A 13057-nucleotide genomic window follows, 5' to 3' on the forward strand; every position below is an offset into this window, starting at 1 on the left:
GGCACAAGGCCACATTCCATTTTTGCATGTGCGCCATCGGCTCGATGTCGGCTCTTTGACGTACCTAACAAGGTTTTTTGGCTCTATGGCACTGACTGGTTGGCCACCCCTGATCTAGTGCTTCCAGCCTATAGATCACTCCAATAGAAATTGATCCCTTTCTGAAATAAAAACATTTGTCTAATATTCTGTGTACTCACTAAACAGACCCCGCCCATTTGTGCCGTGACCCATTTTAAAAATATTCCAAGATTACCTTTTTTAAGGGTGATTAAAGGTAAAATGCACAGACCTAGATATGAAGATCACCCGTGCTATTAGTGATGTCCGAGCTTACGTTCTCTCTTGCCAGTGATGTCGTTCTTTATTTCTTCTCACCATTGGTATGACCTCTAACCTTTCACCTTTGCTAACCCTGTTTCTGCTGCCGCTACCAGAGGGAATGCTGGGGAGGAAGAGGAAGAGAGGTTGGTTGTCCTATGTTTATCAGCCATTCTACCTGCCGTGATATGTACAAAACGTGTTCACACCTTACACAGGCTTTACACTACACTTACATTGGCAGCTGCCATCTTATGCGCTGAATAAACGTTATAAAATGCAGCCTATCAATTCAGTGGGAAGTAGTGACATCACACAAGCAAAATGTGTTTCCATTATATCACTGGTTCCCAGTTCCCATTATGTCACTTGATAGGCTGCATTCTCAATGATGTCACTGCTGCCCAGTGTATAAATAGGCTTCATTTTCAATGTTGTCACTGGTTCCTAGTGACTGGAAAAGCAGCATTCTCAGTGATGTCACTGATTCCTAGTGACTGGATAGGATGCATTCTAGTGATGTCACTGGTTCCTAGTGACTGGAAAAGCAGCATTCTCAGTGATGTCACTGATTCCTAGTGACTGGATAGGATGCATTCTAGTGATGTCACTGGTTCCTAGTGACTGGAAAAGCAGCATTCTCAGTGATGTCACTGATTCCTAGTGACTGGATAGGATGCATCCTAGTGATGTCACTGGTTCCTAGTGACTGGAAAAGCAGCATTCTCAGTGATGTCACTGATTCCTAGTGACTGGATAGGATGCATTCTAGTGATGTCACTGGTTCCTAGTGACTGGAAAAGCAGCATTCTCAGTGATGTCACTGATTCCTAGTGACTGGATAGGATGCATTCTAGTGATGTCACTGGTTCCTAGTGACTGGAAAAGCAGCATTCTCAGTGATGTCACTGATTCCTAGTGACTGGATAGGATGCATTCTATTGATGTAACTGGTTCCTAGTGACTGTAAAAGCAGCATTCTCAGTGATGTCACTGGTTCCTAGTGACTGGATAGGCTGCACTCTCAGTCATGTCGCTGGTTCCTGGTAACTGGATAAGATGCATTTTAGTGACTGTTTAAGCGCCATTCTCAATGATGTCACTGGTTCCTAGTGAATGGATAGGCTACATTGTCATTGTTTCCTAATGAATGGTTAATCTGCACTTTTGTACATATCGATTCAGCTCAAAAATAGTTTAAATATCATACGTATTATTTTATCTGTCATTTATCTGTCAGGATCTCCCGGCGCTTAAATTTTGTGCATTATACTCTGAGATGCATCGTAAATGATTTGTGTTAGTAACAGTGTAAGGAATTAGTGGCCATTCAGGTGCCAGTTTGAAATAACAAGGATTTCCGATTTTGCTCATGCAATTTTTCTTTAGACAACCATCCATTGCTTTCACTTTCCATTGCTTAGTGTTCCTGTCAACAGTACACTGTGGGGGCAGCCATATTGTGGCTGGACCCTAACAGTGTTGCTTCTCACTAGAAGTTTCACTGACATGTTGCATTCTCAATCCTTAATCCGGGCATGAATTGTTTTATAAGACAGAACTTCTTTAACTTGACTATACATTGTGTACAGTAAAAAGAGAAACCGAGAGACTATAGGGGACTCATAACCTGATTCAGTCCCCATGTCATTGGTATGATAAGTGCCATGTTACAATTAGTACTTTCCCCTGCTGTATAATGTAATGAGGCCAGAACGAGCCTCCACTATACGAGGGCCACCTCCAAATATAGCACTTATTTTACCACGCTGATGGTTTATTGAAGATATCATTGAACATACTGTAGTTTCATGAAACTTGTGGAGACTGCGGAAGGGTTAACAGAAGCCACCTGGTGAACCATACAGCAGCATAGGCGGCCCTGAGAGGATAAATGCCAGTTTCCAAGCTGTCGGCCCCTCTCCTATTTATTCATCCCTGACTCAAACCCACATAGCCGGTGACAGCCCCTATAGAGTGTGACACAGCTGCATGCGAGCCTTCCTGCAGCAAAACACAGCCCTACAGCAATGGTAATGAGTGCCCTTCATCAGTGCTACTCGCTAATTACACCTCGCAACAAAGCGCAGGGAAATTATCTTCTTTTTATCTCTCAGGTTTTTTTTATTTTAGTTTTGAAGTCTTTATAGCAGATAATATAGTGGGGTGACGGCAGCAGCTCCTGTTGTCAGATATTGCTCTCTCTTTCTGTATTAACTGTACAACCCAATTTATCAACTTTCTCCTCATCCCTCTAAACCGATTGTTCACAAACTCGGTCTTCAAGGCACCCTAGCAGTCCAGATTTTAAGGATATCCATGGTCAAATTGACTGAAGTACTAATTAAGTCACCTTTGCTGAAGAATGGATATTCTTAAAACCTGGACTGTCCGGTGGCTTGAGAACCTAGTTTTGGAACCTCTGCCATAAATAGTTTTAGGCCTAGTATTGGTCTGTCTGGCACGTTTACACATCCGTTAAATCCCTTTTCCAGTAAAGTCCTGGGTCAGACCCCGGACGGACCCCGTTCCCAGCAGCTCCGACCCCGGTTATTCTTGAATGGGCGCCGTTCACACAGCACAGGGGTGCAGTCTCTCAAATATTACATCATCTCCAATCACCGGGAAATCCGTCTCTCCCCATGTTGTACGCAAGACCCGAGTGCTTACCCATTTACACTGCAGCCTCTGTTTTTTTTTTTTATGAGGTAGCCGTTTCCACCGACAGAAATCCCCGGGTTGATGCATGTGAATTGCATGTGGGTGGAAAAGGAGTATTACATTGCATCCGCCATTCTATTGCAAGGGTATTGAATACTGAGCCCTCTAGTTGTTGTGGAACTATTAAATACCCTTTTATATTATAATGCTATTTGAGTTGCCTATGTGTCCCACTGTACTACAATCCCCTACAAGCGGCTTCATCCTGATAGGAGTTGTAGTGTAACAGCCAGCGACAGTCTTTATCTGCCCTTGTCCTACAGGCGTCTGCTTGTTATGTATAAATGTAATGTGTTTTGCAACTTGGCAGAGACCGGTGGTATCACATGACCCAGGAGGAGCGCGACGACAGCTTGCAGTTCAATGAGAACATAACGTTCGGGCAACTTGGGTATGTTCTATTGTTACTGTGACACAAAGGAAATACAGGCGTATGCAATCACATTTTTTATTCATTTGTTTGTGCACATGTTTAGTAAAGTTTATGGGGTTTGTGCTGCTCAAGGGAAATTGAATTTCCAAAAAGACGATAAGTGGCCATGTATGAACACAGTGTCTTAGGGGGGTATGTGGCCATATTGTCAACTTTAGGCCCTGTCAAGATTAACAACGTTGACTTTCAGACTGTGTCGCATTCTCTTGTCAACATGGAACATGGGGCATGTCGACAATGTGATTGTCAAACTTGTATACCACACCCAGTGGGAGTACTGATGTTTTACTCCACAAAACCAGTGGCAGCCCATTAAGTAATTTCTTTTACATAATTACGTCAGTATTGAATACCTAAGGTTGGTCTATGTTTCCCAGCTGGGCACTGTTAAGGTCCATACACACTTAAGTGATATCACACACAATATCGCTCAGTATCAGCCTTCTGAGTGATACCGTTTGTGATATCGCCCAGTGTGCGTGCTACGGACGATGTGCGGTCCCCTCATCGTTATTGCCCCCCCCCCCCCCCCCTTCGTCGGCTGTGCTTGCAGCTCAATTTGGACTTATCGTCCAAAACTGCATGCACGGGCCGGTCACGACGTGATGTCACTGTACAAAGGGGGTCATTCAGACCCGATCGCTCACTAGGGGGTTTTTACACTGCTGCGAGCAGATAATCGCCGCCCACAGGGGAGTGTATTTTTGCTTTGCAAGTGTGCGGACGCTTGTGCAGCCGGGCGGTACAAAAATGTTTTGTACAGTTTCTGAGTTGCCCAGGACTTACTCAGCAGCTGCGATCACTTCAGCCTGTCCGAGACAGGAATTGACGTCAGGAACCCTCCCTGCAAACGCTTGGACACGCCTGCGTTTTTCCAAACACTCCCAGAAAACGGTCAGTTGCCACCCACAAACTCCTTCTTCCTGTCAGTCTCCTTGCGATCGGCTGTGCAAATGGATTCTTCGTACAATCCATCACACAGCAACGATCCGCTTTGTACCCGTGCGACGCGCCTACGCATTGTGGTGCATACGCAGTTCTGACCTGATCACAGCGCAGCAAAAAATCCTAGCATGCGATCAGGTCTGAATGACCCCCAATATCGCTTGCAATATCGTATGTCAGCGGACCGGGAGGGGAGGGGAAACCCTATGCAATATCGTTTCCTGGAGTGAATCACCTAGTGTGTAAGGACCTTTTAGAGTCCTTAGGATTCCGCCTTTGCATTAGTAAAGTAAATCATATGCCTTTTACATACAGTGTATATTCTGCAGTAGAAGTTAGGTCTGTCCCATCCCCTTGCACAGTTGCTATTGCACTGGGAACAGATATAAGCAAAGTACTTTAAATATATTTATATATATATATATTTATTATGGCCTCCACACATGTTGTAATAAAAGTATTTTGCACTCTCCCGTCTGTTTCTCTCTCTCTCAACTCACCCTTCTGTCTCATCACTTTTCAATCTGTCATTAACGCTCTGGGGGTAATTCAAACCTGATCGCTCACTAGCGTTTTTTGCAGCGCTGCGATCAGGTCAGAACTGTGCATGCGTATGCACCACAATGCGCAGGTGCGTCACGCGGGTACAAAGCGGATCGTTGCTGTGCGATGGGTTTTACGAAGAATCCATTCGCACAGCCGATCGCAAGGAGATTGACAGGAAGAAGGCATTTGTGGGTGGTAACTGACCGTTTTCTGGGAGTGGTTTGAAAAACGCAGGCGTGTTCAAGCGTTTGCAGGGAAGGTTCCTGATGTCAATTCCGGTCCTGAACTGGCTGAAGTGATCGCAGCGGCTAAGTCCTGGGCAACTCAAAAAACTGCACAAAGTTTATTTGTACTGCTCGGCTGCACATGGCGTTCGCACACTTGCACAGCTAAAATACACTCCCTGTAAGTGGCGACTATCTGATCGCAGCGCTGCCAAAAACTGCTAGCGAGCAATCGGGTCTGAATAACCCCCTCTCTACCCACACTTCTCCTGTTGCACATTCTTTCTTTCTCTTTCTCTCTTTCTTTCTCTCTCTCTCTCACTGCTCCAGTGTCTTTTCCTCTTTCTCGCGGTCACTCTTCTGCCTGTGTGTGTTTGTGTCTCTCTCTCTCAATCTCTCTTACATTATGGTCTCTTTATTTAGGACGTTTACACACAACATGTTGGCATTTGGGCTGAGTAAGAAGTTGTGCAGCGACTTCCTAAAGAAGCAGGCAGTGATTGGGAGCCTGGACGATGGTGAGATGTTCAACAGTATTTTTCATTTTCTTTTCTTTTTGTGATGAAAGCAGTTAATTAACATTTATTAAGCAATTTGTTTAAACCTGGGTGTTTCACCATTTTGAATGGCTCAAGTAACGTGGTATAAAATCTATCCGATTGCACATGACTGGTACTGTAGTGAGTTTCTACTCCTAATGATACATATTAGCTGGACATGTCCTCTCTACATCGGTGTCTGCACAGGCAGCTGGGACTCTTTGCCTTTTAATTATATAATACAGCTGGCCAGCTAACAATATTATTTAATTACTTCCTTGTGGCTAATATACAATACATGACACCCTCAGGGCCGCATTATCCTTTAGGCTGACGAGGCTGAAGCCTAAGGGCCTCCAGGGACTAAGGGCCCATCCATTTTTTGTTTTGATGATGCACTGTTACCTGCTCCCTAGGGCTCCAATGGTTAAAGGCACTTTGCACTCTGTGCTGTAGTAAGGCACACTCATAGTCAGCTGAGGTTTGTTATGAGACAGTGGAGGTGGGCTAGCGTCAGCAGACTTTATTTCAACTGGATATTGGTGTCCGTGTGGATACTGAAAGTGTATATGATGGCATAAGCTCTGCTTCCCAAACATCAGTTGTAGTGGGGTGAAAGACTGTGCCTTGGATACCCTCCATTCCTGGTAGCTAATACACAGTACAGGACTCACTGCATTCCTGGGATGCTAATATACAGTATAGAATCCTCACTCCTCGTTTACTAGCTTGTATACAACACAACACTCTCCTGTTCCTGGCGGCTAGTATATAAGCCCACAGTATGTGGATATGCTGTCTGCCAGTGTTGATTGCTGGGAACTTAAGACCTAAACTGTACTCAGTAGTGCCAGATCCTTACTGAAATCTCCTTGGCTGGTAATATGCCACTATCACCCATTAAGCCTAAATAGCGGGCTTAGAATTCGGGAGGGACATCTGGCTATACAGTATGTGTAAAGGTAAAACAGAGCGTTCATAAAACAGGATTCACTCTGAAAGACTATCTGTACAAATACTATGGGTCATTTAAATGTACTTTAATCAGAACTTGTTGATTCTAATGTCATCGTTACTGTTTTGCACGCGATATCTTTCAGATAAATTTAAGCAGCTGACAGACCACATTGAGCAAATGGCCTTGGAATAGAGTCCGGGACGATGAGCGCAGTCCCGCGCTATATCCCAGTATTGGATAAAGAGAGCTGCGTGATTGGTGAATCTGCGTGCCGGTCCTGACGCTGCCCTATATAGCAACATCTCTGACCGGTGGAGGCAATCATAGGCAATCTGGGGGAAAAGTGCAAAGTATATATTTTGTAAAGGAGTCTTTTGTCTACTTATGGAAATCAGAGTATTTGATAAGAGTGTTGTCTGTATACCTAGTGGGAAGGGAAACCACAGTGTTTGTGTAACAGATACCTGCATTTCTGTATTTTATTTTTTTATAAGCAGGAAATGGGTTCCGATGTTTAACCCCTTTCCTCCCGGCACTGCACGTCATTACCGTATTTGGCTGGGAAAAAGGTTGTTGTGTTTATTTCCTACTGTAATAGGAAAGTGCAGCGTGTGTCACTTTTCTTGTGTGTAGATCTGTCCGGACAGTCCCTGCCACACTGAATATATTTCCAAAAGATATGTTAATTATAATGTATACATTTGTTTTGAATGTTTTAGAGATGTATATTTATTATAGATACTTGGCGCTCTGTGAGTTATAAAAGCTGTTAGAGAAAATAAATGTGTATATATATTTTTAAAGCAGGCGGCGATGTAATAGAGGGAACACCGGATCTTAGAAATAAGCCACCGTTTTTGGAATTGCTCTAGATCAAACATTATATATTTATAATACAATAATGACATGTCTGAACCCCTTTATATATTGTATATATAAGTAGCCAGTGATCATTCCAGTGTTCATAAGGAACATCCGCTCCTGTAGTTTGTATGGATATTTTAAATCACCTCTGTATTAAAGCGCTCAGCCAGCTCCTTGTGAATGGTAGCATCGTTATAATTTATAACCTGTAGGAAATGAGCCTATATAATATATAGTGGTCGTTATGCTACCTGGCGCCATAGAGTTACAGCAATGTGAACTATTTGAGCTAAGGCAGTGAGGGAAGCATTAAACTCATGCACAAGACTTCCTGCCTGTAGAAGAACATTGCACAAAGACAATTTTACCCATATGTTTGTGAATGTTCCCATATTGGGGGTAATTCCAAGTTGATCGTAGCAGTTGGGCAAAACCATGTGCACTGCAGGGGAGGCAGATATAACATGTGCAGAGAGTGTTACATTTGGGTGTGGTGAGTTCAATCTGCAATCTAAATTGCAGTGTAAAAATAAAGCAGCCAGTATTTACCCTGCACAGAAACAAAATAACCCACCCAAATCTAACTCTCTCTACACATGTTATATCTGCCTCCCCTGCAGTGCACATGGTTTTGCCCAACTGCTAACAAAATTCCTGCTGCGATCAACTTGGAATTACCCCCATTGCCTCAAACTTTAGGTTTAATCACCTGTTCTAAAGCAGCATAGTTCTAAAAGTCTTTTCTCCTATCCTTACCAAGCGAGCACTGTATCTGGGGCTCCACCTGTGTTCAAGGTGATACCCAATATCACTCCTACTGCCTGTTACATTGATAGAAACTGTAAGTGCACCTTTTACTACATACAGTGGGGGCACCATTGTTTTGTGATCTGAACCAATGATCATAATAATGCTCTGTTCACTGGGAATTAGTAATTTCGGTGAGGCATGAGGAGTTACTATTTCCTGGTACCTCATTGGTTGAATCTTGGTTGAGCCCACAAATTGGCTGCCCCGCCTGTGTTAGGCGAACGTTAACTATCCGGGGTCTTTTGTGTTGGTTTGTTTACTGCTGCGTTCCCATGCATTGTGTATGTTTATGTGTATTCCTTGTTAATTCTGTATTTACTTTGCATACATTGATAATGATGATTGGGGCCAAGTTTAACCTGCGTGAAATGTGAAATTTTAAGTATTATTGAGTAATTCACTTTGTGCATTGTTTTGTACGTGTTACTTTGTATCTGTTACATTGCCTGTCTGTGTTTTAGCAGTGATCTGTGAGTACAGTGATGTGTGGCCATTCGTGTTGTGCTGCTAGCTGATGTGATTATATGAGTCTGTGTGTGCGGTATATAGTCTTCTGGTTCATTCCTCTTCTTGAATGGTGATCTCTCCGTCAAACTTGCCACTTTACTGAGCAAGGCAAAGCAATAATTCTGGATTATTTGGGCTACTAGATTGAGATAGTCACATGGCAGCCTCATGAGAAGTGTTTGGGGTTTTTTTTAAACCCTTTTGAAGCTCTTTCTTGTGATTAGAACCCCCTATACTCCCCCGAAAAGGCACAGTTTAACGGTTCCTAAATAAACTAACTTTCCTCCTGATGACGGGGGCAGCTATCTTTAAACTTATGTCAACTAATGAAAAACTGCGGTCCAGTGCAGAGGATTGCAACTCGATTGTGTATAAGTGACAAGAGCAATTCACACTAAAAGCATAACTTGGGCTATTAGTGTGCAGTATCTTCCCAGAGCCTGCAGGGGGTGTAATTGCACTCTGTTGCTTGGCATCAGCAACAAACAGCACAACCTGCAGGCAATCAGCAGATACTGAACACAACAAAATAATTGTAATTTTCTATATTTACCTTTGTTTTTGGCAATATTTAATACGTGCTAAGACGTATAACAGAAATCGTTCTGTGAGGGTGCAGACTCTTGTCTGGATTTATTGCCCTTCCCAGTAATGAGAGGGTGAAACCATTAAATTATGGCTCAGGTGTCCTTGTGCGAGAGCCAGAAGTGTAACCTTGAGGCTGATCGTATATACGTGTAATTTCAGGTTGTTATTGCATTATTGTAGACAGATGTGAGACTCTTGAGATCTAAGCCTCCTCTTGGAGCTTGTTGTCTATCATTGCTCTCTGAGTTAAAGGGAACGTTGCTTAAATCTAATATATTCCCCCACGCTACTACAGCTGTGGAGATCCAGTACCCCTACAGTTCCGGAGATGATTATTATTCTCAGTGGTACCGCTATGGGCACGCATCCTATGCTCTGGGTGGGAGTATAACTCAGGAAGTACAGTGGAAGCAAGCATGGCTGATTGGGCCAAGCACGGCCGCCATCTAATCTGCTGCCTTGGCAACTATTCTTTGCCTGGATTACCATACATCTGTCTCTTGTCAGCCTGGGGAAGTGTTTATTACAGTGCAGGTCGGTTTCTGATAGATGGAAGTTGTTGTTAAAGAATAATTTTATATTGAAAATTATTGAAAACAAACTCTCTCCTCTTTAGTCCTCCTTACCTAAGTTTTATCCGTCTCCCGCCCCCCTGGGACACTCTTCTCTGTTCTGTTTGGGGCCGGGTAATACTGATGTTGCCTAATGAAGACAAGCAGGTTTTGGAGCTCACAATATGCATTGTGGGATCCTGTATTTGATCAAAAATTCCAACAGGACAGAGGCGGTTGTCCCAGATGCGGAACCCCTTTAATTAAGGTAAGGATAACAAAAGTGCAATAGGGTTCTCTTGTCAAATTTCTCATTATAAAGGTGGAATTGTCCACTTAAGATATCATTGTTATATGGAGGTTTGCATGAACTGGAGTCACCAGAAGCCATAAAGGATTGTTGTGCTGGTGAAGCAGACCACTCATCCACCACAACCTCCTGAAGTCCCAGTGTTGGATGAGAAGGAAGAGCTGTTGTCTGTGGAGACACTGGGTTATATGTATCAAAGCTTGGATAAAGAGAAATTTGAGATAGATAAGGTATCAACCAATCAGCTCTTTATTGTCCTTTTCTCAAACACAGCCTGTAAATGGTCAAGGGCTGATTGGTTGGTATTTAATCTATTCTCTAAGCTTTGATACATATGCCCCATACTTACGTTGTGTGTGGGAAATGAGTATTATATCACTGTATTAGCTGTGGCTTGAGTAATAAAACCATGTTGAGTAATAAATTCTTGTCCAGACTCAAGTTTGTGGTGTTGAATTATTGGGGTCTATAAATCTACCATCTGCACCCACCTGGCTCTTACTGTTCAGTAGATAGGTATTGCAGTGGACAGCTTTGTAGCAGAAATTAAAGCAGCGAATGCACAATACATAATGCCCTAAAAGAAATTGCACAAAGGAAGGTTGGCTTTGCGGGTTGGAGTAAGTTAAACAGGATATTTGTTGTCCGTCTCACTGCTGTAGAAGATGGGAGATAGACATGCCTATAAAAGGGAATTATTCTACACCTGCTGATGCTTGCAGATTATTGTTTATTAACTGTATACACTGGTGCTCATGTAGAGTTGTACCATATGCTGGATAGAACACATGCATGACAAAGTGCAATTACATCCATATGTGTCCAGCTGTCCGTGACTAGCATTTGTTCCAGGTTTACGTCCATAGTAACAACTGTGTATACTTGCACCCCACTATACTGTAGATATGATAGTTTTAGGTATCAACGCAAAAGTCACAGTCCCCTATTTGTACACAATATAATAATGTAACAAATAATAGGGCAGATGTATTAACCTGGAAACGGCATAAGGAAGTGATAAACCAGTGATAAGTGCAAGGTGGTAAATGCACCAACCAATCAACTCCAATATGCAAATTGACAGTTAGGAGCTGATTGGCTGGTGTGTGCGTTTATCACCTTGCACTTATCACTGCTTTATCACTTCCTTATCTCCAGGTTAATATATCTGCCCCACTGTATTTTGACACCTAATAATGGAAAAGTTACATTTACCTTATAAAATCTATTTAAAAACAAATCAGATTTGATTAAATGGAACTGTTTTGTTTTCCTCTTTACTTTCTGCTGCAGTCCAAATTAAACAAGTAAAGTAAATATAGAGGTGCGCTACTTTATATAATATAGCGGGTTCAGTATGAATAGCCGGCGATTGGGATGCCGGCGTTCAGTATACCGACGTCGGCATCCTGAACGCGGCAGTGCCGACAAGGGTGCGCAGGGTACCCTAACCTCCCTGCCCTAACCCTCCCATTCTGCAGCCTAGCCTCCCCTAATGGTGCCTAGCCCTAACCTCCTGGTGGTGCTAAACCTACCACCCCCCTTTCCTGCAAGCCTAAACCTAACCCTCCCCCCTTAGTGCCTAACCCTAACACTACCCCGGTGGTGCCTAACCCTACCCCCCCTCTCTGCAGCCTAACCCTAACCACCCCCACCCTGTACCCTTAACCTACCCAACCTCCCGCACTGTAAACCTAAGCTGTCAGTGCATACTTACCTTCGGGATCCTGACTGTCGGGATATCATCATCGGGATCCTGATCTCCTCGGGATTCTGGCGTCTGTAGTACGGCTGCTGGGATCCCGACAGCCGGGATCATGAACGCATACCAATATAGCAGCCACACTATCGATGTAAGGTAAGGCTGCAGGGAGGGTTAAGGTAAGGCTGCAGGGAGGGTTAAGGTAAGGCTGCAGGGAGGGTTAAGGTAAGGCTGCAGGGAGGGTTAAGGTAAGGCTGCAGGGAGGGTTAGGCACCACCTCAGAAGGTTAGGTTTAGGTTGCATGGGATGGAGGGTTAGGTTGCGGGGTAGGGGGTAGTTAGGTTTAGGCACCACCAGGGAGGGAGCGTTAGAGAGGTAGGAGGTTAGACGTATCTGGTAGCTGTCTGGATGCCGCTGTCGGTATTCTGACTGTCGGGATCCCAATATTATATCCTCTAAATAACTGCTAAAGTAAAGGTGCCAGGATTTTGGGGTTACATGGAGAAGTAAGCTGCATTTTGCTTGCATGTTTAAAAACATATATATATATATATATACAGTTGCAAAAAAAGTATGTGAATCCTTTGGAATTTCCTAGATTTGTGCATATATTGGTCATAAAATGTGTTCTGATCTTCATCTGTCACAACAATAGACAAACACAGTCTGCTGAAACTAATACCACATAAACAATTATATGTTCTCATGTTTTTATTGAACACACCATGTAAACATTCACAGTGCAGGGTGGACAAAGTATGTGAACCCCTAGGCTAATGACTTCTCCAAGAGCTAATTTGAATTAGGAGTCAGACTGTCTGGAGTCCAATCAATAAGACGAGATTGGAGGTGTTGGTTAAAGCTGCCCTGCCCTATAAAAAACACACACCAGTTTTGAGTTTGCAATTCTCAAGAAGCATTGCCTGATGTGAACCATGCCTCGCAGAAAAGAGCTCTCAGAAGACCTACGATTAAGAATTGTTGACTTGCATAAAGCTGGAAAGGGTTACAAAAGTATCTCTAAAAGCCTTGATGTTC

General features: G+C 43.4%; 1 protein-coding gene across 4 annotated transcripts in view; it reads left to right on the forward strand.

The window, feature by feature from the left end:
- Positions 1-10741, forward strand: part of KIAA0513 (KIAA0513 ortholog) — a 122810-nt gene extending 112069 nt beyond the window's left edge. For 3 of the 4 annotated variants that reach the window (XM_063945676.1, XM_063945677.1, XM_063945678.1), the window contains exons 10-13: positions 438-467; positions 3353-3433; positions 5614-5708; positions 6830-10741. In XM_063945676.1, coding sequence (XP_063801746.1) covers positions 438-467; positions 3353-3433; positions 5614-5708; positions 6830-6879 — 256 coding nt within the window. In that variant the 3' untranslated portion in view covers positions 6880-10741. The remainder of the gene's footprint in view (positions 1-437; positions 468-3352; positions 3434-5613; positions 5709-6829) is intronic. The other variant, XM_063945679.1, reaches the window with a different exon arrangement.
- The last annotated feature ends 2316 nt before the right edge of the window (positions 10742-13057 follow it).

The sequence above is a fragment of the Pseudophryne corroboree genome, chromosome 11 (genome assembly GCF_028390025.1).
Source record: "Pseudophryne corroboree isolate aPseCor3 chromosome 11, aPseCor3.hap2, whole genome shotgun sequence".
NCBI classification, from domain to species: domain Eukaryota; kingdom Metazoa; phylum Chordata; class Amphibia; order Anura; family Myobatrachidae; genus Pseudophryne; species Pseudophryne corroboree.